The sequence below is a fragment of the Megalopta genalis genome, chromosome 3 (assembly GCF_051020955.1).
Source record: "Megalopta genalis isolate 19385.01 chromosome 3, iyMegGena1_principal, whole genome shotgun sequence".
In the NCBI taxonomy this organism is placed as follows: domain Eukaryota; kingdom Metazoa; phylum Arthropoda; class Insecta; order Hymenoptera; family Halictidae; genus Megalopta; species Megalopta genalis.
In genome coordinates, this window is record NC_135015.1 from 4,173,584 (window position 1) to 4,197,576 (window position 23,993).

The following is a 23,993-nucleotide window of genomic DNA, read 5'->3' on the forward strand; positions in this document are numbered from 1 at the left end:
CGGTTGAGGCTCGAGGTCGCAGCGTCGATCGAGAATAGGTCAAACACGAACTGTTCATGGCAAAAATGTAGATACACACTTTTAGGCGTACTTCAGGTACGAATGTTACGCTCGCTGAAATTCTTCGCTCGACGCGCTTATTATTGGTTCTAGCAACAGGTAAAACTCGGAATGCTACTGATAGTATTGTACAGTGTTCTAGAAAGCAGTAATTTGTGGTTAAAATTAAAGATATATTTATATAGGCTTTTTTCTACTATAAATCTAATTTTCAATATATGATTTGATTATATATCGAAAATTATTGAATAAAGAACAAGACTAAAATTTAATATCAATTTCTCTTGCACAAATCGTAATTCTATCACGGAATTATATCACAACAATTATATTTATAACACTATATCTTCTGTTTTATTTTTGTAAACGATTCACTCGTTTTGTCCGAAAAGGAAATAGAAAGAAATCAGTTCTAGTTTTAATATATAATTTAACTAAAAAGATAAACATTATTATTATGTGTAGAGAATATACAGAATTATTACTAATAATGCATCCAACATTAATTTCACATTTTCTAAATATTGAGATATTAAAATATTAGTAACGTCTATTTCAAAAAGTCTACATAAAGCCGAAGATCGTAGAAAACTGCTTTTACAATTTATGTGTTCTTGTTTACAAAAAATTTCATCGTAAAGTGGAAGTTGAAAAATTGGATTTTAGCCACCTGTTCCCGCTTTCTGGACCACTTTGCACCGGGACTTTCGTTTCAAAATTAGTAACTAATGCTGCTTTAATATTAAGGTCACTTCTCTACTGTTAATGTTGAAAATATTTGTTAAAGATGATTTACGATTATAAGTTTACTAGTTTGTATGTCACGTGAAAACTTTGGTACAATTGAGAATATTTAAAAAGTTAAACATCTATTTTTAAATATATTACGATGTCTGTAGATACAAGTGATTATGCAAATGCTACTTTGTTATTTCTTTTTTTATAAATTATGTAATATTATTTTTTTAAAATAGTGGATATATTTTTATCAGTTAAAATGACTGGTTTTAAAAATACTACGTAGCCTTATAACCTTTCGAGTGGTCATTCCAAGTCACCTACAGACTTCTTGGAACAGCTTCAGTGAAGAAGAATAGTCACTTGAGAGTAATTATTTCTATACGACCGGACTTCACAGGTAAAGGTCGCTTGTGGGTCCGAAGGTTACCTCCTACCTACTCGATCACAGCATCGACACAGATTTATCTTGTAATCCTACTCGCAGCGTTAAACTGCATTACTAATTCTGTAACATTCTCTTTTTTATCTACTCGTTGTATTCCATTTTTTGTACGTTTTATACGTCTCAGATTTCAAGAATTTTCAATGACGTCATCGCTTTTGTTCGTAAAGATAAGAAATAATGACACCAATTCTTCCGTACATAAAAAGATGTTATTCTTTGTTTTCGTGATCAAGAAACGTGAATACTTCAAAACGCAATTTAAGATAGATCATAATTATTTAAAATCGAAACCGCAAGGTAAATAAAAAATTGACCTATACCGAAATTAAATGAAATGTCTTGCAACAATGTGATTTATTATCGACGGGGCGCAATGTTGCACAATGGTAATGTCAAAATAACACCACTGAATCGCCATTAACAAAATCGTATTTTTCGTTTACCGGTGGTTCAGAAACATGGAAACATGCAACCAATTAATGTTTTGTAACACAGTAAACGGTATGTGTATGCACATAAATTGGTACGTCGTGGGCGAGCCATCGTTCGAGGCTTTACGTATCGTTATCGGTAGAACAAAACTAAACAAAGGTAAACAAGTAATCGTAGGACAAACTCACCTTTACAATTAATAACGACGTCTGGTCCGACTACGCGTCATTTGGACAGTTCATACCAACAACTAGGCTTCGTCAACTATCCGTGGGTTAGAGTTCATAACCTCTTCTAACCTTTACCTTTTCTTTACCTCTTTCCCCCCGTATCTAACCCTACCGCTCACCTTTATACCCACCCGACATTGCATCTACTAGCATCGATACACAGTTGTATGCAGATCGTCGATTTCGAATCTGTGTTGTAGAATTTGTATGCTGCGCCAGGTTTTCGGCAAATTTAAGAACTTCTTGTAGGATGTGTCGCCATGATGGAACCGGAAGTCGGTTTATTTCAAATTTTACTCCAGATGAAAAATTTGAATTGTCAGTTTATGATATTAAATATGAGAAATTATGGTGGATCAACATTATATACTGCAAAAGTTTTTATTGCGAAAATTTTTCATGTAATGCGTGTAATACACTAATTCATTGTACAAGAATTAATAAAGCATATTATATTGCCAATATTCATAATAGTTAATAATCAGATTTGTATCACTATTGAAATATACATTTACTTATTGTTAATAGACTGACCTATTATTATTATTATTATTATTATTATTATTATTATATCACTATTATATTTTTACAGATGTGTAGTAATATTCGCAGAAAGCCCTGTTTTTTTGTTATTTGCCTATAAATTTTAATATGCCCAAATGAAGTTTTGAATAATATCATAACTCGAGATGAAAGACTCTGTATTATTTAAATTAATGTGAATAATATACTATCATTCCTTTGAAATGTTCAAGTACATTTAAATTCTAATGGTAGCTAGCGAAACATAACGTTCTACGATTGATAGACATTTTGACTGTTACCTTCTTACCATTCACGTTGCAAAAATGTTATAACTTATTTACAATCAGGAAAAATGAACGTGACTAACAAAATTACTCAAGCTACAAGTTATTTCCTACTATCGGTTTTTCAAGTCTTGTAGAATTGTCTTACTGGTACAATTATTAATTGTATCCGATATTAATCATTATGCCAGGTACTTTTGTTTCTTAATTTACTTCTATGAAACTGAAAGAAAAGTGTGCTCATAACATTTTCAAATTTAGGATGTAAGTGAAAATAACAGTTTTCATACATTTTCTATGTATCAAATAGCAGAAGATACTACTAGTAATAGTAAGTGCATAATTATTCATCCTATTTGGAAATAAGTATGAATGAACTGAAAGTTCATAATACAAGTATAGTTAGTAAAATTGTTTCAAATCTAGTAACATTATCACATACCAACACATGTTACATATTGTGTAGTAATACACATGAACACTTTCTTTAATGTTTCTGTGCCTAGGGGCAATACCTTCATTGTAAAGTTGTTTACATTCGTCGATATAGCTCTGAACTCAAAAACTCCACTTTGTTATCTACAGTTGCACATATTTCTTTGAATAACCTTGAACTGTTTTCTCCATTAATCAGTAGTAAGCAAACCTATTATAATTTCCACTGCACAAATCACATACCAGTAGCAAACACATGGAAACTATTGGACTTTGCACTGTCTTGTAGGTACAATGTACAATTTGCTGAGTATGACTGGCTACTACTTGTATAATAATATTTATACAATTGTATTTGCTCGTATATATGTTAAAAATTGATTACATTGACAAGATGTGTATTGGAGTGAACAAATCCTGACAAATAGTAAAATTTCTATAGGTAATCTTGTTACCTATTAGAAATTATTTCACTAGATATGTTTAATACCTCATTGCTTCAACGTTTGTCATCTCTTTAAATTAAAAGGTACAGTCATCAATAAGAAATAAAGCTAATATTACAATTGAACATATAAAATATGAATGATGCACATGTCGAAGGCCCAAAACACCTTAATAATTTTACACAGAAGTGTCAATTGTGATTGTTCTGTCAATTTCCTCAACAGGTACTGTAGGTTGATCACAATAATTGTTTATATTCGGTTAAAGGCAGGTATAATTAATAGCAGATCTAAAATCCTTCCTAAAGACCTCTTAAAAATATTTAGCACGTAGTGTATATCCTAAAAAAAATTCTTTTTACTTACAAGTTGTAGTTCTGAATAAATGCATTAGTATTATTTCCACATATGAATCTTATAGATTAAATGAATATTTTCATGTTGATTACTTAAAACTTACATTTATAATATATTGGTGAATTTTAATGCCCAAATACTTCTTGGCTGGCAAACACTATATAAAGAAAGCCATCTTCATCTTTCTCTCTTTGATGAAGCTGTGCCATAGTCATACTACCGCTTACCATACTTCTTTGGTTTGCTAACAAGAAAAATGCTTGTGTTGGATGAAGTTGTAATCTGCGTCTATAATTGTAACCAGCAAACAAATATATATTATTAATCAACGTCAGGTGTCCTTGTTTCATGAGCTTTGATAAAAACAATATTAATGCATACCTAATAATTTTTATTAATTCTGCGACTGTCAAATAATCTGGTACCAAAAACTTAGTTTTATCCAAGACAGGTAATTGCTTTTCTCCATTATAACGTTCAACAATGATGGGAATTTTATTAGGATGCCGCTCCCTAATCAATTCTACGTCAGCTACCCGTTGTTCTAAAGTTTAAACAATGTTATTTATATATGAATTGCCAGAAAAAGTTAAATAGTTGAACAATAATCAAAATAATGTTTAAACTTATTATATAACTTATTCATACAAATGAAAATTATTAACGAGTCTACATATTATTAAGTAGTTTTTCCTAATATATTATAATATCTTATCAATCAACAGACCAATAAAACAAAAATATATCGTGCTGTAGTGTAAGGAAACTATCGCCGAGAAAATATTTCGTCTACATTTTGTTTAGTTTTTATTCAATATCACGAAACATATACAATTACAAATAATAAATATTCTTACCAAAAGAACGTTTTTCTTTGAATGATTTCGGTTTTAAACTCATCTTGGTTTCACTATCGGTTATTACGACGTATTTGTCACGATATCAGCTGAATGCTTATGAAAGTATATTCCTGACGGGTCAAAATAACGCCAGTCTCTGGTTGCTTCAAGCTTAGGTTAGGCTTTGTAGACACTGAAGATAACATATGTTCGTATTGCCAAGTGCTGCCCTCTACGAACTGCATCGCGCTTTTTATATTCGACCGCAGCCAATTCTACTTTCATTGTCTCTTTGACAAGCAAATCTTTGCCGTGGTCAATACAGAACAAAGAGAGGAATCGCAGAGATGAATCGGGTCAACACGATTTCTTGTACCAGTACTGTTAGAATATAACATATATTTTATCGTTCATATATAAAAAGGTGCTTCCATATAAAAGTATCTTTTACTCGGTGATGAATCAAGACGAGACAAGAGAATGAAAATTTCGTTCAGCGGGAAAACGGTTAACTAAAACAGGACAGTGGCGCCACGATCTAGGTGTGGTTGCAGTCTATGACCTCTCCTTTGCTTCGAAACAGGAATACGTGATACGTGCGGACATCTGTGCGTGCGGCAAGCACAACCGTCCGTGTACGTGAGAGTGCACGCGTGGGTGTCGCAGCAGGCGTTCCTTTATGAATAGAGAAGTAGTGCTCGCGCCTTGAGTGGTCCGATGAGTCGGTGAGTGGTGAATATTTCTCAGTGGAAACGTGTGCCGGGTTTGGGTCGAGATTAATCTTATTAAACGGAAACACAAGAAGCATACCTGCCGCTCATCGGAATCGAACGTGTGCAGCTCCTCGGTTGATGCACGCACGCTAGACACACCGAAAGGAAGGGGGAGGTAGCAACAAAAACACCTGTATACGAAATCTATAGTCATACAAGTGGGGGCAGGATTGAGCACTGCACGAATGAAAGACGGTCGCGCGTCTCGATAATCGCAGAAAATTACGATGGAAGGCTCCTCACCACCGGAAGCGTTGTGCTACGTTGCCTAACTTGCGTCGGTTTCCATCGTGTTTTCTGTGAACGCGAGGAAGAAATTACACGGGAAGAGACCTGTGTGCATCCAGCCAGCTAGTCTGGCCGTTCATCCGTTTGCCTGGTCGTCTACCCCTTCTAAACCGACCTGACCAAACGTTTAACGGGGGTACAAAAAGAATAAACATAATGGCGTCGCGAAAGAGATAGAAGACTTGGAGACCGGGAGAGAGGAAGAAGGACGGCGAAATCGGAGAAGAAGGGAGAGTAAGAGAGAGAGAAGTCAGCCAGCCAGCCAGCCAACCAGTCAGTGTGCCAGAAGCGAGGAACTTCGTCTCGTGCTTTGTTTCTATGACAAAAAAACGAATAAACTCGTCGTTCCTGAATCGTCCACCGATTTTCGCATTTGTCCGCGTTCGAACGAGACCGAGCCGCCGGAAGTGTCAGCGGCCGTTGCCCGATTAACGTCGAACGAATAGAGAAGTCCGCTTGTAAACAGTTATCAAGGTGCGGCCACGTTCTTCGTGTTTGCTTCGATTTTCATGGGCGGCCGGGGTCCACGACCGAGTCGCCAGAGAAAATCAGCGTATCGTCCGGCGACACGGTGGCTCGATTTCGGCGTTAGGCCGCTGCGATGGTTTAACATTGCCGTCATAGCGATATCGAATAACTCGATGCCGGTGATCAGGATTAACGACAACAGGATCCTGTGAATACGCATTTCAACTAGTTAGTGTCTCGCGAAGACGCGAGAAGCTTTGCCAATTAGACGAGGGGGAGAATTTGTCGTCTAACGAGCGGTCGATCGGTGACCGGTTCAAACTGATCGAGATTACGATATATATCTGTATCGATACGAGCTCGCAGAAAGGGTGTCCGAATGGAGCGAAGTGGTGAAACTCGGCCGGCCCGATGGTGCCAATAACCTCCGGCCAGGAGAGGCGTAGACAGTTCCCGCACGATGCGTTTGCCCTCGTGCGCGATAGATTACAAAATTAGACGTTCGAAGGCCCGCACAAAGGTAAAAGGAGCAGTGCGTCGTTTTCATGCGGTAAAGAAGGTGGAGACACTGGCCGATGGTAACGAGGGACGAAGGGTCAAGCGGCGAAGGGAATTGATGCAAGTCGGATGAATAATTTCGACCGGCGACGGTTAGACAGCTGTGCGTTGTAGTCGGGAAGTGACGTCAGACACGACCGGCGGGTTCATAGTTCCTCTTGTTTTTTCTCTTTTTCTCTGGCTGTGCAAGGCAGAGGTGTGGTGGAGGGAGTGCGTGTGCTCGTGGCGACGAAAGCATATCGAAAAACCCACAGCCGGAACGGGTCTGCCCTGCCGTGTGCGTGCTCTCCTCGTCGCAGCAAGAATTGCATCGCAGCTTCTAGTCCGTTGCATTTACACAAGCGCACATACACTTACATACAGGTGTGAACACATAGAAACACCGAGGAAGGACCACATTTCTTTCATACATTCTCTCCGGTCGTTCGAAGAAAATATTTTTAGACGATCGATCATCTTTCGAACCGTCGAGCGTGTTGTGCTTACGTCGTTCCAGCGATCGTAGGCGGTTTTCGGCCAACAACAACACGCAACTTTTTACGGAAACCGAACTGAATTTCATTTATTTTTTTCGGAACGCCGACGAGACACGCGAAACATCTTAGATGAATAAGACGACGAGCAACACCAGCATACGACTAACGTCAACGAACTGATTTTTATCCAAACGACAATACATTGTAGGAGATTAAGAGATACGGTGACTGGAAGATATAGCAACCGGCCTCTTATCGGAGGATTCATCTAACAGTCATCCAGTAACCACGAGTGCAACCTGAGGTATATAGACGCGGAAACGAACATCGTTAAAAATCTGTCTCGATTCGAGTAGGTCCTTGGCCCCGAAAACTGTCGCGCGCGATTCAAATCGATCGTCGTACGGACACCAATGTGGAGGCTAAGGTGTTCGCCGGCAGGGTGCTCGCCAGGATCGTCCTTGGAACAGAATCGTGGTCGGGGTGGTGAGGTGTACTGCGAATGTCACCGGTGCCGTCGGAGCGTGTCTCGTTGTCAGCGATGCATCAGCGGCGTGATCACGTAGGCCCATGCGGTTGTGTAGTATGATCGTTCTAGTTCTCTCAGCGAACATCGGAGCGTCGTCGTTCACCATCGGCGCTCGTGGCGGTGGACGTGTTGTCGGTATCGGTAACCGCTGGCGAGATGCCCCTGTCAAGGCCGAACCCGTTCATGCCGGCGAGCGCGATCTCGACGCAGACGTATATATCGTCGAGCGAGAACAATCATTTGCCGCCGCTGAAGGCGAGCACGTTGTCCCTGAAACAGCCGGCCGGTGAGTCGTCCCCGAGCCACTTGGCCCACGCCGCTCACATGGTCGGCACACACCTGCCTAGCTTGAGCTCTAGCGCGAACAACAGCCTGCTGAGCCTGACCGGAAACTCTGACAGCCTGAACCTGAGCCTGAGCTCGCACGCGAGTCACAATTCGAGCCACAACTCCAGTCACAACTCCAGTCACAATTCCAGTCACAACTCTAGCCATAACTCCGGCCACAATTCGCACGCGCAACCGAATGGCCAGTCGAGTACTGCAATGGTGAAGAACGCCAGGGCCGATGCCAGTTCGCTGAACGGGGTGCCGTTCAAGCCGAAGACCATTACCGTCACGCCGAACCTGGTCATGAAGGTCTACAAGGACAAGCTGACGGCGTACGAACACCAGGAAATCTTCAAGTACCCGGAGATCTATTTCATCGGCGCGAATGCGAAGAAGCGCCAAGGCATCGTCGGCTGTCAAAATAACTGCGACTATGACAACGACCAAGGTTCCTACATTCACGTGGCCCACGATCACGTAGCCTACAGGTACGAGGTGCTCAGAGGTATCGGACGCGGATCGTTCGGCCAGGTGGTCAAGGCGTACGACCACAAGATGCACGAGCACGTCGCCCTGAAGATGGTCAGGAACGAGAAGAGGTTCCATCGACAAGCCCAGGAGGAGATCAGGATACTAAGAAAACTGCGGGAACAAGACAAGGACGACACCATGAACGTCATACATATGTTCGACTCGTTCACCTTCCGCTCCCACATGTGCATCACCTTCGAGCTGCTCAGCATCAACCTCTACGAGCTCATCAAGAAGAACAAGTTCCAGGGGTTTAGCATGCAGCTCGTCAGGAGGTTCGCACACTCGCTAGTGCAGTGCCTCGACGCCCTGTACAAGAACAAGATCATCCACTGCGACATGAAGCCGGAGAATGTTCTTTTGAAGCAGCAGGGACGTACCGGTATCAAGGTGAGTTTCTTTCTTTAGGACAAATGGTTTTCCTTAAACACGTTGTTGAAGATGCACCTTGGTATTGTTGCAGTATGGAGGGAACACGTTGTTTCGAAAATACTTTAAGTTAACAAACTTTGGTCCAATTAATTCTTGTATTGTACTATATAATTTCGTCAACAACGTATCTCTTTTAGTGCAACATAATTACTTCTCTACATGTTTAATCACATATGCGAACTGATAGGTCTAGTTATAGATTGAAATTTTCTTTTAGTTAAAAATTTCGTGCTCTCTCGAGAGTCTATGGTGACTCACAGAGCAGGAAAATGCTCCTTCGATCAGAGATTAGAGGACTATCACAGGCATCAATTGCGTATCTAATCTGCAACGCGAATCTCATCGAAGCAGCAGTATTTTTTGCCGTGGAGAATAATCGTCTCTCCTCGTGCGTCGCAGACAGAAATATTGGTCTCGACCAATCGACGCAGATTACGTATGGCTGACCGATGATACACTTCTTAGTTCCATGAGTAATCCGCTTCTAGAAAGTCCGACTGAGAAACTATTTCTGTAGGGCGATCGTTTTGAATTATTCCTCTTTTTTTTTCTCAAGAATATTCCATTCTCGAAAGATCGTAACACATTCTATTCCGTTGCATCGTGCAAGGTCTCTTAAAGTTACTAGCCTAGAAAAGTCCTTCGGAGTATATTTTACATCATCGATTTTCACTCGACCGACACTCGATCGAGCCTCTCCAGCAAAAACGTGTCTCGAAAAATCGCTTTGTTATATGTTTTCCACCTTTCAGATTGGTTCAGGGTAGCCCTCTTTAGACGGTTGACTCCTCCCATAGGTCTCGGGTTGGGTAACCCCATACCGGCTCTAAAATCCTATGGTCTCCGCGAGAGAACTATCTTCTAGGTTTGTAGAGTAGCTGTCCCGTGACACGAGACGAGATATGGCAAACAAGATAACATATGGGCTCAGCCGATGGTAGACACTGCGAACGACAGGGTGGGAAATCGGTACATCTCCCGCGAGGGAAGAAAGTATTATCTGACAAAGCAAAGTAGCTGGTTTCACAGTGGGACGAGCCAGGAAGGGTGGGTCAATAGCGAGGGAACGCTACCTGTTCTACTGTTTCACCCCCTAGAACGTCTACTACGATTTGATGGACCTCTGTCACAGTGTTGACGAGCTGCCATTGTTTCGTAACTCGGTCTTGTTGTTCATTTGAAGGCCTCCATCCTTTGTGAAGATTACAAGACAATGTCGAACTTAGATACTACACTGTGCACAACTATCTATAAAGCCATACAATTAACAATAGCTTCTGGAGTATTCGCCGTGAGATTTAATGCTATAAGGCATATATTTGCTAATACTTCAATTTTGTTATACTATTGGGTTGGCAACTAAGTAATTGCCGATTTGTTCAATGAAATACAAAATTTTTTTTTTACTTGGAATGAAGTTTAATCTGTAATGTATTTTCCATTTTGTTCGATGACCTTTTGCCATCTCTCTGACAACTTGAAAATTCCACGCTCGTAGAAAGTCTGATCCTTTTCGGCCAAAAACTGAGTTAAGTGAGATTTTACAGCGTCATCATCATTAAAAGTTTTACCACGAAGGTAGTTGTCCAGGGATCGAAATAAGTGGTAATCCGATGGCGCGAGATCAGGGCTATATGGTGGGTGTAACATCAATTCCCAACCAATATCCATCAATTTTTGCCGAGTGGATAAAGACGTGTGCGGCCTAGCATTATCCTGGTGGAAAATGACACCTTTACGATTGACCATTTCTGGTCGTTTTTCCTTGACCGCTGCATTCAATTTGTCCAGTTGCTAACATTCACGGATAATAAAAAATAACATAATAATAATAATAATAATAATAATTTTATAAAATAACATTTACGGATATCATAAAAATGGGAGTGAGAGACATCTATAACTGAAATCGGCAATTACTTAGTTGCCAACCCAATACATTGACAGTCAATTAGATATGGGAGTCTATAGTTAAAACTTAAAGTACTTAGAAATTGATATTGATTACCTAATAAGTAGAAGATTCTTATGCAGCATTATTCTTAACTATAGTAACTATACTAACTATAGTAAATTGAAAATAACGTATAGCTATTCTTAAATTCTTGTAATATTCTCACTATTTTAAAGTGCACTGTTCACTGTCGTAAATCCGTAAACATCGCAGTCAACTAATAAAACTGATCTTACCTATAAATGGATGATAATCGAAGATGCTTTATTTCAGGCTTCATCATAGGACTTGCTATTATATATGTATATGATTTGCCTGTTCTTACGCAACGTTGATATGACTAATTATTGACTTAAAGTAACTTTTACATTTTTTTTAGTGATATTTAAACAAAAACTTAATAAAACACCATATTTCTATGTTTCTATATTAGAAATATTAGAAAATAGAGAAATATACAAATATAATTTCTTTTTTGTTTTTATTTCAATATCAGTAAAAATGTAGAAGTTACTTTAAGTGTATAATTATGCATTGATAAAATTCATACAGAATTTAACATTCTTGACGATTATCTTCCTAAAAATATGAGCAAAATCTGCTCGAAGCAGCTTCGAGTTTTGAACCTCAAACCCTGAAGGAGTTGCACGATTTTGGTAAAAAATGCAGATTGCTCCTTTCGCCTGCATCCTATCGAGTTCACGGTGCACCGACCTTTCACCTAAATGGCCCTGTAGGTCCTCGCCTTTCCAGGACACATAAAGGGCCCCCTTAAAGGCCCGTATCGATCAGTGGTCGCCCGCCGGGAGGATCTTCTGGTTCGTTCTGCGAACGACCGTCTCGTGCCAATATCGAATACGTCCGTGGCGGAATTTTTGTCGGCATAAAAAGCGTTATTAACCGGGAAGTTCACGGCGTACAACAAACTCGTCGTTAGCCCGAATACCGCAAGGCATAAACAGAATAAGCGCCGCGGCAAGCTGGCTCGCGTGCTCGCGATACGCTTTAACACATAGCACGGTTCGCCGGCATACATCCGTATGCCGGACACGTCTCGTGTTCGCTTATACACGGTGTTGACGAAGTCTCTGGTTGTCCTCCCTCCTTTTTTTTCATGAACACAAAAGCAGCTGACTGCTACACACGCCAACGAATTTCATCAGGCGAGAGATGAGAGGAAAAGTTGCGTGACGGTTCGGTGCAGATCCAATGGAGAATAAAGAGTGACTACTGTGCGACAAACGATCGCTTGACACTTGTGGATTATCGTTTCGCTACCTGCAGTTCGACCCGATGATTGCTTTTCTGGCATTGAGCGTCATGATTATTTATGCAAGTGCATTGTGTTTGTAAATGGATTCGGATTTCGGGGACAACGCAAATGTGTATTGCAAATTTTTATAGCTGAATTAATTGGAAACGTTCGATAATATTTTTCACCTAGATCTCGATTTTGAGTAGAATTAGTTTGAAAATTGGTTGGGTAAACATTGATTACAACATTTGTTTACACTTTATATTAACGGAGTAATTTATTAATAGACTGGTTGTTGTACTATATTAATATCCAAGTTATTCGTTGGTTCAAGAAATTATATTGTACATTTTTGAATCACTTTTTTTATGCTATCCCTAGTTGTGCTCGTTGCTCTATCGCCAGTGTTTAGACAGGAAAGTGCTAATTGCTAGTGTACACGACGATCCCTAACTACTAGAAGTCTGTTAATCAGCTTTTTAACGACTGTGCTAGATTCGAAGGTAGCTTAATCATGCTCTTTTAAAACAACAGTCTCGAAGAAGGTCACTAGATCATATTGCTCAAGGTAAATCGCTGATAAATAAAATTACTGTCGCACGATTAATCTTGGAAACTATAAATTAAACTGATTCTCTAAAAGGTTTGTTTAATTCCTAAAAAAAAAGAGAAACGAATAGTCGAAAATTGCAGTATTTTCAACTATATACTGCTATCGTTTACTACACTATTGTCACATCAGTGCACTAATCAATGCTAAATTAAAGTGAACGCATTTGTAATCAGTAGATCGCGGATTTTATTTACATTTTTGAAAAGATAGCAAGTTCGAAAACAAAATTGAGTCATCAGAAAAATTTGATACAATTAATTTAGACAATTTTTATATATTGTATAAACATCCGCAGTCAAATAATTAGTTACACATTTTTTATTTTGTGTAAAGGATTTTTATATAATTATCGGTGCAAAAAAAGAATGTTAAAATACTATCGATTTGTTTAATTATCGGGTATCATGGGCATGTAATTTCTGCAACTATTTCCGGTGCACCCAGTATGTTTATGATACACAGGATCGTGTGCGCGCGCGCGCGCGCACGGCCGCGGAACCACAACAATGCGCGGAGATTAGCGTATTGACAAATGCAATCGCACTGACCAAGTGTCCTTGTCCTCTGGTATAAACTCGGCGGCCGATGCGCGTCCAGCCAAAGCTACATTATCTCGCCGGGTCTATAGAATTCGCACGCAATATCGCGAAGTTTCGAGTAAAGCCGCTTTCCTTGCGACCTTGCCTTGCGGAATCGAGTGCATTATAGACTGCACCGGCCGGTATCCCTAATGTCCGCTATAATTGGACCGAATTATTAACGACCCGATCGCTGTAGTCTCCTCTGATGGTCACGTAAAGATTGCTGTCTCTGTGAACAGAATAATCCACACGAACATGTAAACGTTCATTGTCATTCGAAAACGTCTCGTAGAATCAAAGTAATTTTTTGAAACTGCACTAGTAGGTTGGAATATTTCTTTGACCATTTGGCAGACTACAGGTCTTGATTGATTTCTTTAAATACAGTGGGTAAAGAAAGTATTCAGATACTTTTTAAAACGATATAACATTTTTAAAACTGAACTAAACGATTAAAATTTTTTGGAGATCTTAACACATTGCGGACGGCTCACGAGATATCTCGTTTTTAGCAAATTGAACGTTGCGGATGGGTCACGAGATATCTCGTTTTCATGTTTTTTTTATTTAATCGGAAACTTAAGCAACCAGCCGCAAATATTTCTGTTACGTAACCATGGTAACGAAGCCTCTCGCATTCCTAAGTAATTTTAGCGAAACAAATGAATCATTCCAAATATCACACTCTAAATCAATATTCAAATTTGTATAATAAATAATAGTTAAAATGTAAAAAATCTTATATAACAAACAGATATATAAACTATGTATATATAGTATTATTTAAGAATACTAAATGCACAAATTAGAAATGTGCGTATCCGCTTCCTGTTACTTGCCAAGCATGTTTTTGGAGCGTTCGAAAATGTGCGGTCTTTGAGGGCGTGTTGAACGCGCAGAGCCCCGTCCGCAATGTGTTAAAAGGATTAGTTTACCGTACAGTGACCAAAATACATCTTTTAATTTTGCTATTACTTGGAGTGACAAAAAATAAAAAACTTACGTTTTTTTTTCTAACTATTTCATCGGAGCCTGTAAAAAAGATTTAGAAAATTTGTTTCGTAGGTTTTGATAACTTACATCCATACTGAAAATGTTATCTATAAAACGCACTTTTAAATTTTAATTGTAGGCTCAGATGAAATAAGTAAAATAGATAAAATAATTAGAGCTCTTTATTCTTTTTTGTTATTCCAAGTAATAGCAACATTGAAAAAGTATTTTAATCGTTGTATAGTAAACTAGTTCTTTTAACACGTGAACAAAATTCAAAACATTCGGTCCTATTTTAGAAAGGTTATACTGTTTTAATAGGTGTTCGAATACTTTTTTTCCAACTGTATATTTTTAAACCTGGTTAGAGAATCTGTGACTGAAGCGACAATCATCAATGTGTTGAACAATTGATTAGAATCTAATGCAAACAGCATCTGCCTCTCTACGGCAAACTAATTGGATGCTTTTATGTTTGTCAGCCTTTGTTGCTGTGAATCGCTTTAGTTTTCCTCGTTCAAATTCAATTCCATAATTCGTCAGTGGATTTTATGTGTTTGCGACGGAGTAGATGCAATTCGAGACAGTAGGAAGATAAAAGAAAGGATAAAACGTTTATGTGGATCCAGTTTATTACAATGTAGAAAAATTTTATTATGAAAAAGCGTTGGTTGCAATGTCGTTGGTGGGTGTAAACCACCTGATGGAACACAGGCCATAAAAGAGCATTAATTTCATTAGCCAAACCACGACGTTGCCAAGCAGAGATTCCAGAATCAACGCAAGATTAATGTAACGCCGCATTGATCTTTATAAATGAAATGAGAGTTTATTCTCGTAGCAGAGAAATACCGAGGTCGCGTGAAAATTGCAATGCATATAAATTAGACCGCGCATTTACATGTTAGCAGGTTCCTTCGAATACACATTATTGCACTATCTAAACTCTATACAGGGTGGTCCACCTTAACATTATTACCTAAATATTTTCTGTATTTGTAATGATATACAGCGACTGTCACTTCAAATTGTATACCCAGAAATTCAGCCGATTTTCACTTATAAAACGTGATAATTACAGGAAATTACTAAAACGCATTATAAACATGTAGTTCAATACCTTTTTTATTTAATACTAAGTTGGGTAAAAAGAGATCCATTATTTTTTCGGTAGATGGTTATAGTGATCGATATCTCGTAATATATCGATCAAACAATTTTAGATTTATGCTCGTTGGAAAGGTGACATTTCGCACTAAAAAATCCTTTTGCAGTTTTTTTGCTTGGTCCATTCAGTTGTGAGTTACAGGGTGTTAAATATGGAAGTCAACAAAGAGAAAATTCGGTACATTTTATAGTTTTTCTTTGATAAAGACGAAAATGCAAGCCAGGCGGCTGAAATTGTGAATGGTGTTTATGGTTCCGATACTGTAACAGCCAATTACGTACAATTTTGGTTTCGTCGATTCCGTTCAGGTATTTTTGATGTGTCGATAAAATCACAGAAATAATCGAAGTTGACCGGCATGTTAGCAGTCGTAGCATCGCCCAGGAATTCAATTTCGACCATAAAACAGTTTTAAACCATTTGCACAAAGCTGGATTCAAAAAGAAGCTCGATGTTTGGGTGTCACACCAATTAACACAAAAAAACATGATGGATCGAATTTCCATCTGCGAAGCTTTGGCCAAACGGAATGAAATCGACTCATTTCTTAAACGGATGGTGACTGGGGATGAGAAATGGATCAAGTACGACAACATTGTGCGAAAACAATCGTGGTCAAAGCGCGGTGAAGCAGCTCAAACGGTGGCCAAACCAAGACACATATAGGAAGGTTCAGCTGTGCATTTGGTGGGACTGGAAAGGAATCATTTATTATGAGTTGCTTCCATATGGTCAAATACTAAATTCGGATCTCTACTGTCAACAATTGGATCGTTTGAAGCTAGCGATTGACCAGAAATGGCCAGAATTGGCCAACAGGAGAGGTGTTGTGTTCCATCAGGACAACGCCAGGCCACATACGTCTATAGTGACTCGCCAGAAACTCCGGGAGTTTGTTTGGGAAGTTTTGATGCATCCACCATATAGTCCGGACCTGGCACCAAGCGATTACCATGTTTTTCTTGCATTGCAAAACTTTCTTACCGATAACAAATTGGCATCAAGAAAAGATTGTGAAAATCGATTACTAGAGTTTTTCGCCAATAGGGACCAAGACTTCTATGAGAGAGGCGTTATGAAGCAACCTTTAAAATGGCAACAAATTATAGAACAAAACGGTGCATATTTGGTCCAAATCGGACAATCCGAAATATGTTGAATAAAGTCTTGAAGTTCACGTAAAAATAACGGATTTCTTTTTCACCAACTTAATATATAACAGCAGTAGAACAAAACTTCCAATAATTATTAGTAAGTTAAATAAAATTTGCTGTTACGTATAGCGGAACGTGAATTAATAATTTACCATTATAAAAATGGAAAAAGTTAAAATGAAATCGGTAAAATTATAAATCGGAGTAAAAGTACAATCCAAAGTATTATAAAATAACACAAAGAAGAGGATCGAATATCTAATAAAATCAGACAGAGGTCTGATAAGAAACTGAATGCAGCTAATGAGCGATGGATTATTCGAAAAATTAAAGATAATCCGACAATAAGCGAATTTGCAAGAAAATACATCAAAGAAAATTTTACTTTTTGGAAAACCGCAATTTTTATGGACGAATCGCAATTTAACATTTTTGCTTCAATTTCCGGATATTAATGTGATAGAATATGTGTGGAATGAATTGGAAAGCAAAATACGATTTTATAATATTACAAATAAAGAAAGTCTAAAGCAAGCTTTACAAGAAGAATTGTAAAAAATAACACCCCAATTTTGCGAAAATTTAGTCAAATCAATTCCTCATTGGTCACTGTTTTTCGTTAATAACTCGAAAACAAAGCCACGGATTGCATTTTTGCTAAGGAAAAAGTTACTTCCAATGATCTCAGGAATGCAATAATTTTTAGACATGTCTATATATGCGTTTTAGTCATTTCCTACAATTATCACGTTTTATAAGTGAAAATCGGCTGAATTCCTAAGTGTACGATTTCAAGTGACAGTCACTGTGTATGTAGGATTTGATGAACGAATAAGTGCGTGTACATGCGCGAATGCTGGAATATTCTACGAGCGAGAGAGCGTGAGTGAGAGAGCATGAAGGAGAGAAAGACAGAGAGCATACAAGGAACAAATAAGGCGGACAGTTGAATTTTGTGGACGTATAAAAAAATACACAACTTTCCTTTGCTGAATAAACATCTTCTTTTAGTTTTTTTTTTTATTATATCGGAGACTCCGTTATTTCACCCGATCCTCAATACCATATATGTACATTTGTCCACAAAAGTGTTCGTACATCAGAATAAGATTTGTTTAATTCAATTTTATTAGTATTTACGTAACGTTTTTTCAGAATATGTTTACATATAATTAAAGAATATTATTTAGTCTTCGGAATTATATAGCAGTAAATCAAAATGAACATTTTTTCGTACAATTGCGGAATAAGATGCGTAAATGCTCTATTATTGAGACAAATGACAAACCGAAACATCTGAATACTGAATAATCGTAGAATACCTTAGTAGTCTGTTAGCAACGAGTTCAATAAGTTCAATTATAAAATTAATTTGCAAATATGAGTCGCAATCAAAATCGAAGAGAAACGGCTATTGAAGAGCGGGAGATTATTATTAATTTATTTAAGAAATAAAAACCGTTAAGGGAAATTGCAAGTATGGTTGGGAAATCACATTCCACAATACGATACATTGTAAGAAAATATAAAGAAGAAGAAGAATGTGTCGTTAACACGCTACGTACGGGAAGACCCAAGAAGTTAGGAACTAGGGAAGAAAATTTTATGTCAAGAAAAATAAAAGCGGAACCTACTACAAATGCAACAAGTATTGCAACAGAATTACGAGAATTCAATGAAATTGATGGTTTTTTTTTCATAAGAAGGATTTGCGAGCGAGTGTAAAAAGTGGTGGTGGGTCGATAATGGCATGAGTACAAAGGGGACGGGCAATTTGCACATAATTGACGGTATTATAGATTTTTTCTATCTAAATATACTTAAAGATAACTTAAAAGTTAGTGCCGAGAAATTTGGAAAGTTGAATGACTACAACTCCTACCAAGATAATGATCTTAAACACAAATCATATTTAGTACAACAATGGCTTATCTATAATATTCCCCATGTGATAGCAACACCTCCGCCATCTCCAGATCTCAATCCAATTGAACATCTGTGGGAAGAATTGGACCGAAAAATTAGAAGTACATACACCGATTTCACACAAACCGGAAAAAATTAAAAAACATTTTAAAATCTGAATGAGAGGATATAAGCAATGAAATTATGTACTTCCAACTTAGTACAATCGTTGCAGCGACGATTGCAAACTGTAATTCAAGCGAAAGGTACTCTTACGAAATGTTAATAGTTTTTAAATTCGTATTATTATTAAATGTACGAAGACTTTTGTGACCCCCCCCCCAATATTTATTCCATATAATAAATATGCTTTATTTACTTCAAGAAAAAAGATTCATTTTTATTTACTCCCATATAGTTTCGAAGATTAAGTAATGTTCTTTAATTATGTGTAAACACATTCCAAAGAAAAGTTAGGTAAATATGTATTAAAAAAATTGAATTGAATAAATTTCATTCTGGTGTACGAACACTTTTGTGGGCAACTGTATGTATAAAAAATATGTCTCATGCATGGTTACACTGTTACATTCTTTGCACTGTGTCAGTCTTGCGTTGCCACATAACCTGCATAAGAAATATTTTTTATTATACTTAGGTAGACCACCCTGTATAAATACGTATTCTAAAAATTACACCAGAGGGTTTAACCCGTTTATAAATTAATACATAAATAAGTACATAAAAATTGAATCGAAGCAAAATCTGAACTTGCAATATTTTTGTTCCTCCTTCCCTCTTTTTTAAAAGCACATCGAGTTCTCACATGACTTTCTCGACAATCGATTTTTCGTTACTTCTTGCGTCAATTTTTGCTGTCATTATCGAGATTAAATTGGCGATACAATCACGAGGCGGGAGTGTTGCGAAGAACAGCGGCGCGAAGACTAACAAAATCACGCTTTCCAGAGCGAGTCGAGGCTCATTACGCACCGGTAATAATATTCATCAGTCGCATGGATACTTCTTAGACCGTGCTCGGATCAGGCTACAAGTATTATATCGGATACTTCGAATAAGGTCGCGGATGAATGGTATCGCGGCGCGAGATCGAGCTGCATATTGGAATCAACGACTCGCGAATCGAGTGCGAATCGAGCGCGAACGCTCGCTAAAATAAGTTTAAATTTCCGCGAGAGTATTGCCTCGGGCCGACGGGGAAACTTAATTTTATCCGAGCAATTCCAATTGACGTCTTTCCAGGAGCCTCCGCTGGATTTGCTGCGAATTCACGACACCTCGCGTGTAAACGAATCGCGATTTCTTATTTACCAACTCATATTTCCACATCCGACGGAAATTGCAATTTCATGCTGCAGGAGAATTTAGTAAAATAGCGATCGTTCGGATTTAATTACTGCGGGCATGCTAGGTATGGAAATTAATTTTTTTATCGAAATTTTTACCGTAACATCTCGAGGTTCCGTTTGGTTGGTTAGCTGGATTTGGAATGAACATTTTGAGGATCAAATCGATTTGTTGGGTTTAACGGAATTGGTATATTTTAGATGGAGAAATTAATATTAATGTCGAGAAGACTTTGAGTTTTCAATTCGATTCATCTTAAAGATGTTACTCAGTAGAACAGAATTACTATATCTTAGGTGCAGAAATTAATTCGCTACCTTTTCGTTGAATCAACGACCACGTTAGTGGAAGTTCATACATTTTAAGGTTTCAGTTGGTTGGTTTTCTAAACGATTCTCCCGAATATTCCGAGAAACTAGTTAATCTACCGGTAGAATATATGGAATATATGTATAATATAGAAATAATAGAATATAATATATACATAGAAAATAGTTCGTGCATTTTCACGTTGCCTTCAACGGATACGATTTATTTAGTGAATGATAATTTTATTACTTTCTTCTATCATCAATGCTGTTTTTACTTAATTGTCAAACTTGTCAAGCTTTACTTAGATTGAGTAGAATATACTCTGTACTTAGATTGAATATAAAAGATTATATTTTGTGAAATCATCACAAAATTTTGTTTAAAGCAATGTTTTCTTCACAAAAAAATAATCCACAAAATAATAAACAAGAAGATTATATTTTATGAAATTGTTATATCAATTTGTTTAAGGGGTCATGCTCAGTCAGAAATCTTAAAAAAATCAATGTTTGGGTTTTGATTGTTTGTGAAATTATTACATTTCGAGAATATTCTCTGAAAGTTTTACTGTAATCGGATCAAACTTGACTTGATAGTCGCTTAATTATTTAAGAACTAGGACTTTAAGAACACTTGAAATTTATGGTGCAGGCTAATATAACTGCTATGTTAAATTTTGCATGTAATTTAGATTATTAGACTGAAAAAACGGAAACACATTTTTCATCCAAAAACCGCTAAGAGTGGTGAGAATGGTGCCCGCACATCAGGGAACAAAATTAAACTACAGGAGGACATTACTGTGTCGCAAGATAGTTGTGTGGAATATAGAATTATCAGTTTTCTTACAGTTATTGCAACAATTTCAACACTTGTGAAGTGTAAAGTGTGTGATGGAGAAATAAAATTTCAAACCAACAATACACGTGGACTTGGATTTGAAATTGTTGTGCTTTGTGAAACATAATGCCGACCGCCGACCGTAAGAAGCGTCGTACGAGGATAGAATGCTTCACCGTCATCAACGAATAACTATTTTGGAGGCTAGTATTTCAGCAGAAGATGACCAATATGGGCCTGGAATTGATAATTCCATGTGAGTAAATATAAGTTGAAACCTTAAACGCGTTTTTCTCGAAACTGCAATTTCAATTACTGTATCGGTTCGGACGAAATTTTTGCAGTCTTTTTGCATACAAAAATCTTGTCTTTGAACGAAGGATTTTTTATAACTTAAAAAAAGCCTTTTCCAAAAATCCTTCGTTCAAGAACAAATTTAGACCATCAATTAAAGAAATATTTTTTGTACATGATTTCAGATAATCGTGGGCCGAGTGAAGCTATCCACAGGGAAGTATGTTTTTTTGAGAAACCCTCAGGAGAACTGCCATAACTTACACATTTGTGCATATTTTTAAATGAAGAAAATACAATTAGTTATAAAAAGTCTACTTTTTCAAATGAAGGAACATTGGCTGAAAATGGTCCCAAAAATTTTGAGAAAAAAATGCCCAAAAAACATAATTATTTTAAACTCCTAATTGATCATGACCCCTCAAAAGAAAAAAGGTGTAAATCAGTCCCGAACATTAAATTTAAAAAACTTCATAATTATTGCAAATAATTATAAAATAACGTGCTATTTGAAGTGATATTTCGGATAATGCCATTTTAAATGTGCCCAGATCTGATATAAAGATAGTAAAAGAAAAAAGGAAGGAAAATACATAAAAAGCGAAAGAAGGAAAAAGAAAACGAAAAGAATATATTAAAATAGAAAAAAACAGCAAGAAAAGAAGAAAATTGTGTTAATGACCTGATTCGGGTACAAAAGTTCAGCTGCATCTCATCAAAACCATGCAACTTTCCATCGAACTCTGCAAGTACAACTGCAGCTACTTTCGAACCCACTTCGAAGAGGTGAACAGAATTCGGTCACTATCATTTTTTTTTATGGAAACATTCGACTGTCAACGAGTCGAAGGCTGCTCGTGTTTATGTGGCGCGTGAATATTCATCGATATTTCGCCGGAAGGGATCGCACCGAGGACGCAAACCACTTTTCACGTAATTGCGTTCACCGTTTGTATTCCATTGTTGTCGACCGCGCGGTGACTTATTGCCTCGTTTCTCTTTTCGCGGCGAACGGGCCGAAACTCCGTTGAAGAACGAAGAAATAAATAGCCAGAAGTGGGAGCAAGAGAGACATTCTTCGTCGTCTTCTTCTTCTACTCTCGCCCTTTTCGCAGAGTTTCCCCGAGCGATCGACCGCGAGACGAACGCGTTGCACCACTCGTAAATTACAAGATACGAACGCACGGAGGAAACATATCTAACGAGGAAATACTGCGTCGACGCGCGCCTCGTCTCGCAGGAAGCACGAGTTTACGGCGATTTGCTCGAAGAGGTTGCAGTCGCGACCTACTCGCGGCGAAACGTATATCTTCCACGGAGAAAAACTTGCCGCAGGTTTCTTATTCGGCTCGTAACTCAAAATAAAGTCGCCCCGTAAATATCGTTTCCCGTTCTGGCTGAAAGAAATACCGAAACAATTTCATGATGGCAGAGAAACGTTTCGAAACGTACGCGACATAACAGACAATGATACTGCGGATCGTTGAACTCTAAATCGCTTAGTGTCTGTCGGGATTTCTAGTCTTCTGATTCCTCTTGCGAAATTCGATTCGAACAGTTCTGGAACGACGGAATTAAACGTTTCCATTTAAATTCTAGAGTGACTCATACGTGTGTGCGCGAGATTGTCAATCAGTCACAGAGAAGACAGTCCTGATTTCACAAAATTTAGTCAGCTGACGGTCAGTCGGACGGATACCGAAAATGGAACTACATATGTATTATGGATTTTCTTATTTGCATATGGAGCTCTGCTTTATTCAAATCAGTCAAAATTTAGAGGTATTTTTAAACAATTCTTCAGTACCGTACATTTTTAATGACACTCTGTCGGGTAATATTTTTAGACGATCTCCAATGTTGCGCATTTTTAAATGACAATAAACCTTATAACTTTACAAGTTGACTGCGGATCTTTATGCAAAATTCAAACTGTCTGCATCCGATGCAAAGAAATCGGAGTAACTTAAAAGCTGCACTCTATCTTTAATAATCTCAGTGGGTCGAAAGCGATATATTAACATTATCAAATGTTTCTAATCTTTCTACCGTTTGACTTTACAAATACTCATTTTTGGCATAAATCCATCGAAGTACTTGTTGAATCTTCCAGAATCTTCCAAAATTGAAAAAGGGGTGTGGAAGTTTTAATTATCTTCTTCAAATATGCTTTCTGAAGATTTTGATCATGACCTAAAAATACATGAAAATCCTTGCGGAATCTCGTAAGCTGAATTCGTACGAATATTTTATCGCAAAAATTGACGTTCAACACTGAATCAAATCATCCCTTATCAACAGATGATTGATACGTCTGTGAAAGTGACGCTCAGTTATACGCTCACTTATACCCTTCCTGTCCTCAAAGAAGTCGTGC

General features: G+C 37.8%; 2 protein-coding genes across 2 annotated transcripts in view; one reads left to right on the forward strand and one right to left on the reverse strand.

Annotated features, from left to right (window-relative positions):
- Positions 1–2,270: 2,270 nt before the first annotated feature.
- On the reverse strand, positions 2,271–5,075 carry LOC143258971 (microtubule-associated protein 1 light chain 3 beta). Its single transcript, XM_076519647.1, has 4 exons — positions 4,813–5,075; positions 4,337–4,499; positions 4,059–4,243; positions 2,271–3,940 (listed from the first exon to the last, which is right to left on the reverse strand). Exons 1-3 carry the CDS (start codon positions 4,853–4,855, stop codon positions 4,081–4,083), a joined length of 369 nt encoding a protein of 122 aa, XP_076375762.1. The 5' UTR covers positions 4,856–5,075; the 3' UTR covers positions 2,271–3,940; positions 4,059–4,080.
- A 91-nt stretch (positions 5,076–5,166) lies between these two features.
- The window catches only part of LOC143258963 (dual specificity tyrosine-phosphorylation-regulated kinase 2), an 83,363-nt gene continuing 64,536 nt past the window's right edge, over positions 5,167–23,993 (forward strand). The window contains exon 1 of the mRNA XM_076519633.1: positions 5,167–9,137. Coding sequence (XP_076375748.1) covers positions 8,043–9,137 — 1,095 coding nt within the window. The 5' untranslated portion in view covers positions 5,167–8,042. The remainder of the gene's footprint in view (positions 9,138–23,993) is intronic.

What these genes read in the sequence shown, in the direction of transcription:
- LOC143258971 (XM_076519647.1), bottom strand. Translation starts at nt 4,855, where the DNA reads ATGAGTTTAAAACCGAAATCATTCAAAGAAAAACGTTCTTTTG. An exon ending in CAAAGAAAAACGTTCTTTTG is followed by an intron (nt 4,500 to 4,812) that starts GTAAGAATATTT and finishes TTTAAACTTTAG; the next exon opens with AACAACGGGTAGCTGACGTA. An exon ending in GAATTAATAAAAATTATTAG is followed by an intron (nt 4,244 to 4,336) that starts GTATGCATTAAT and finishes TTACAATTATAG; the next exon opens with ACGCAGATTACAACTTCATC.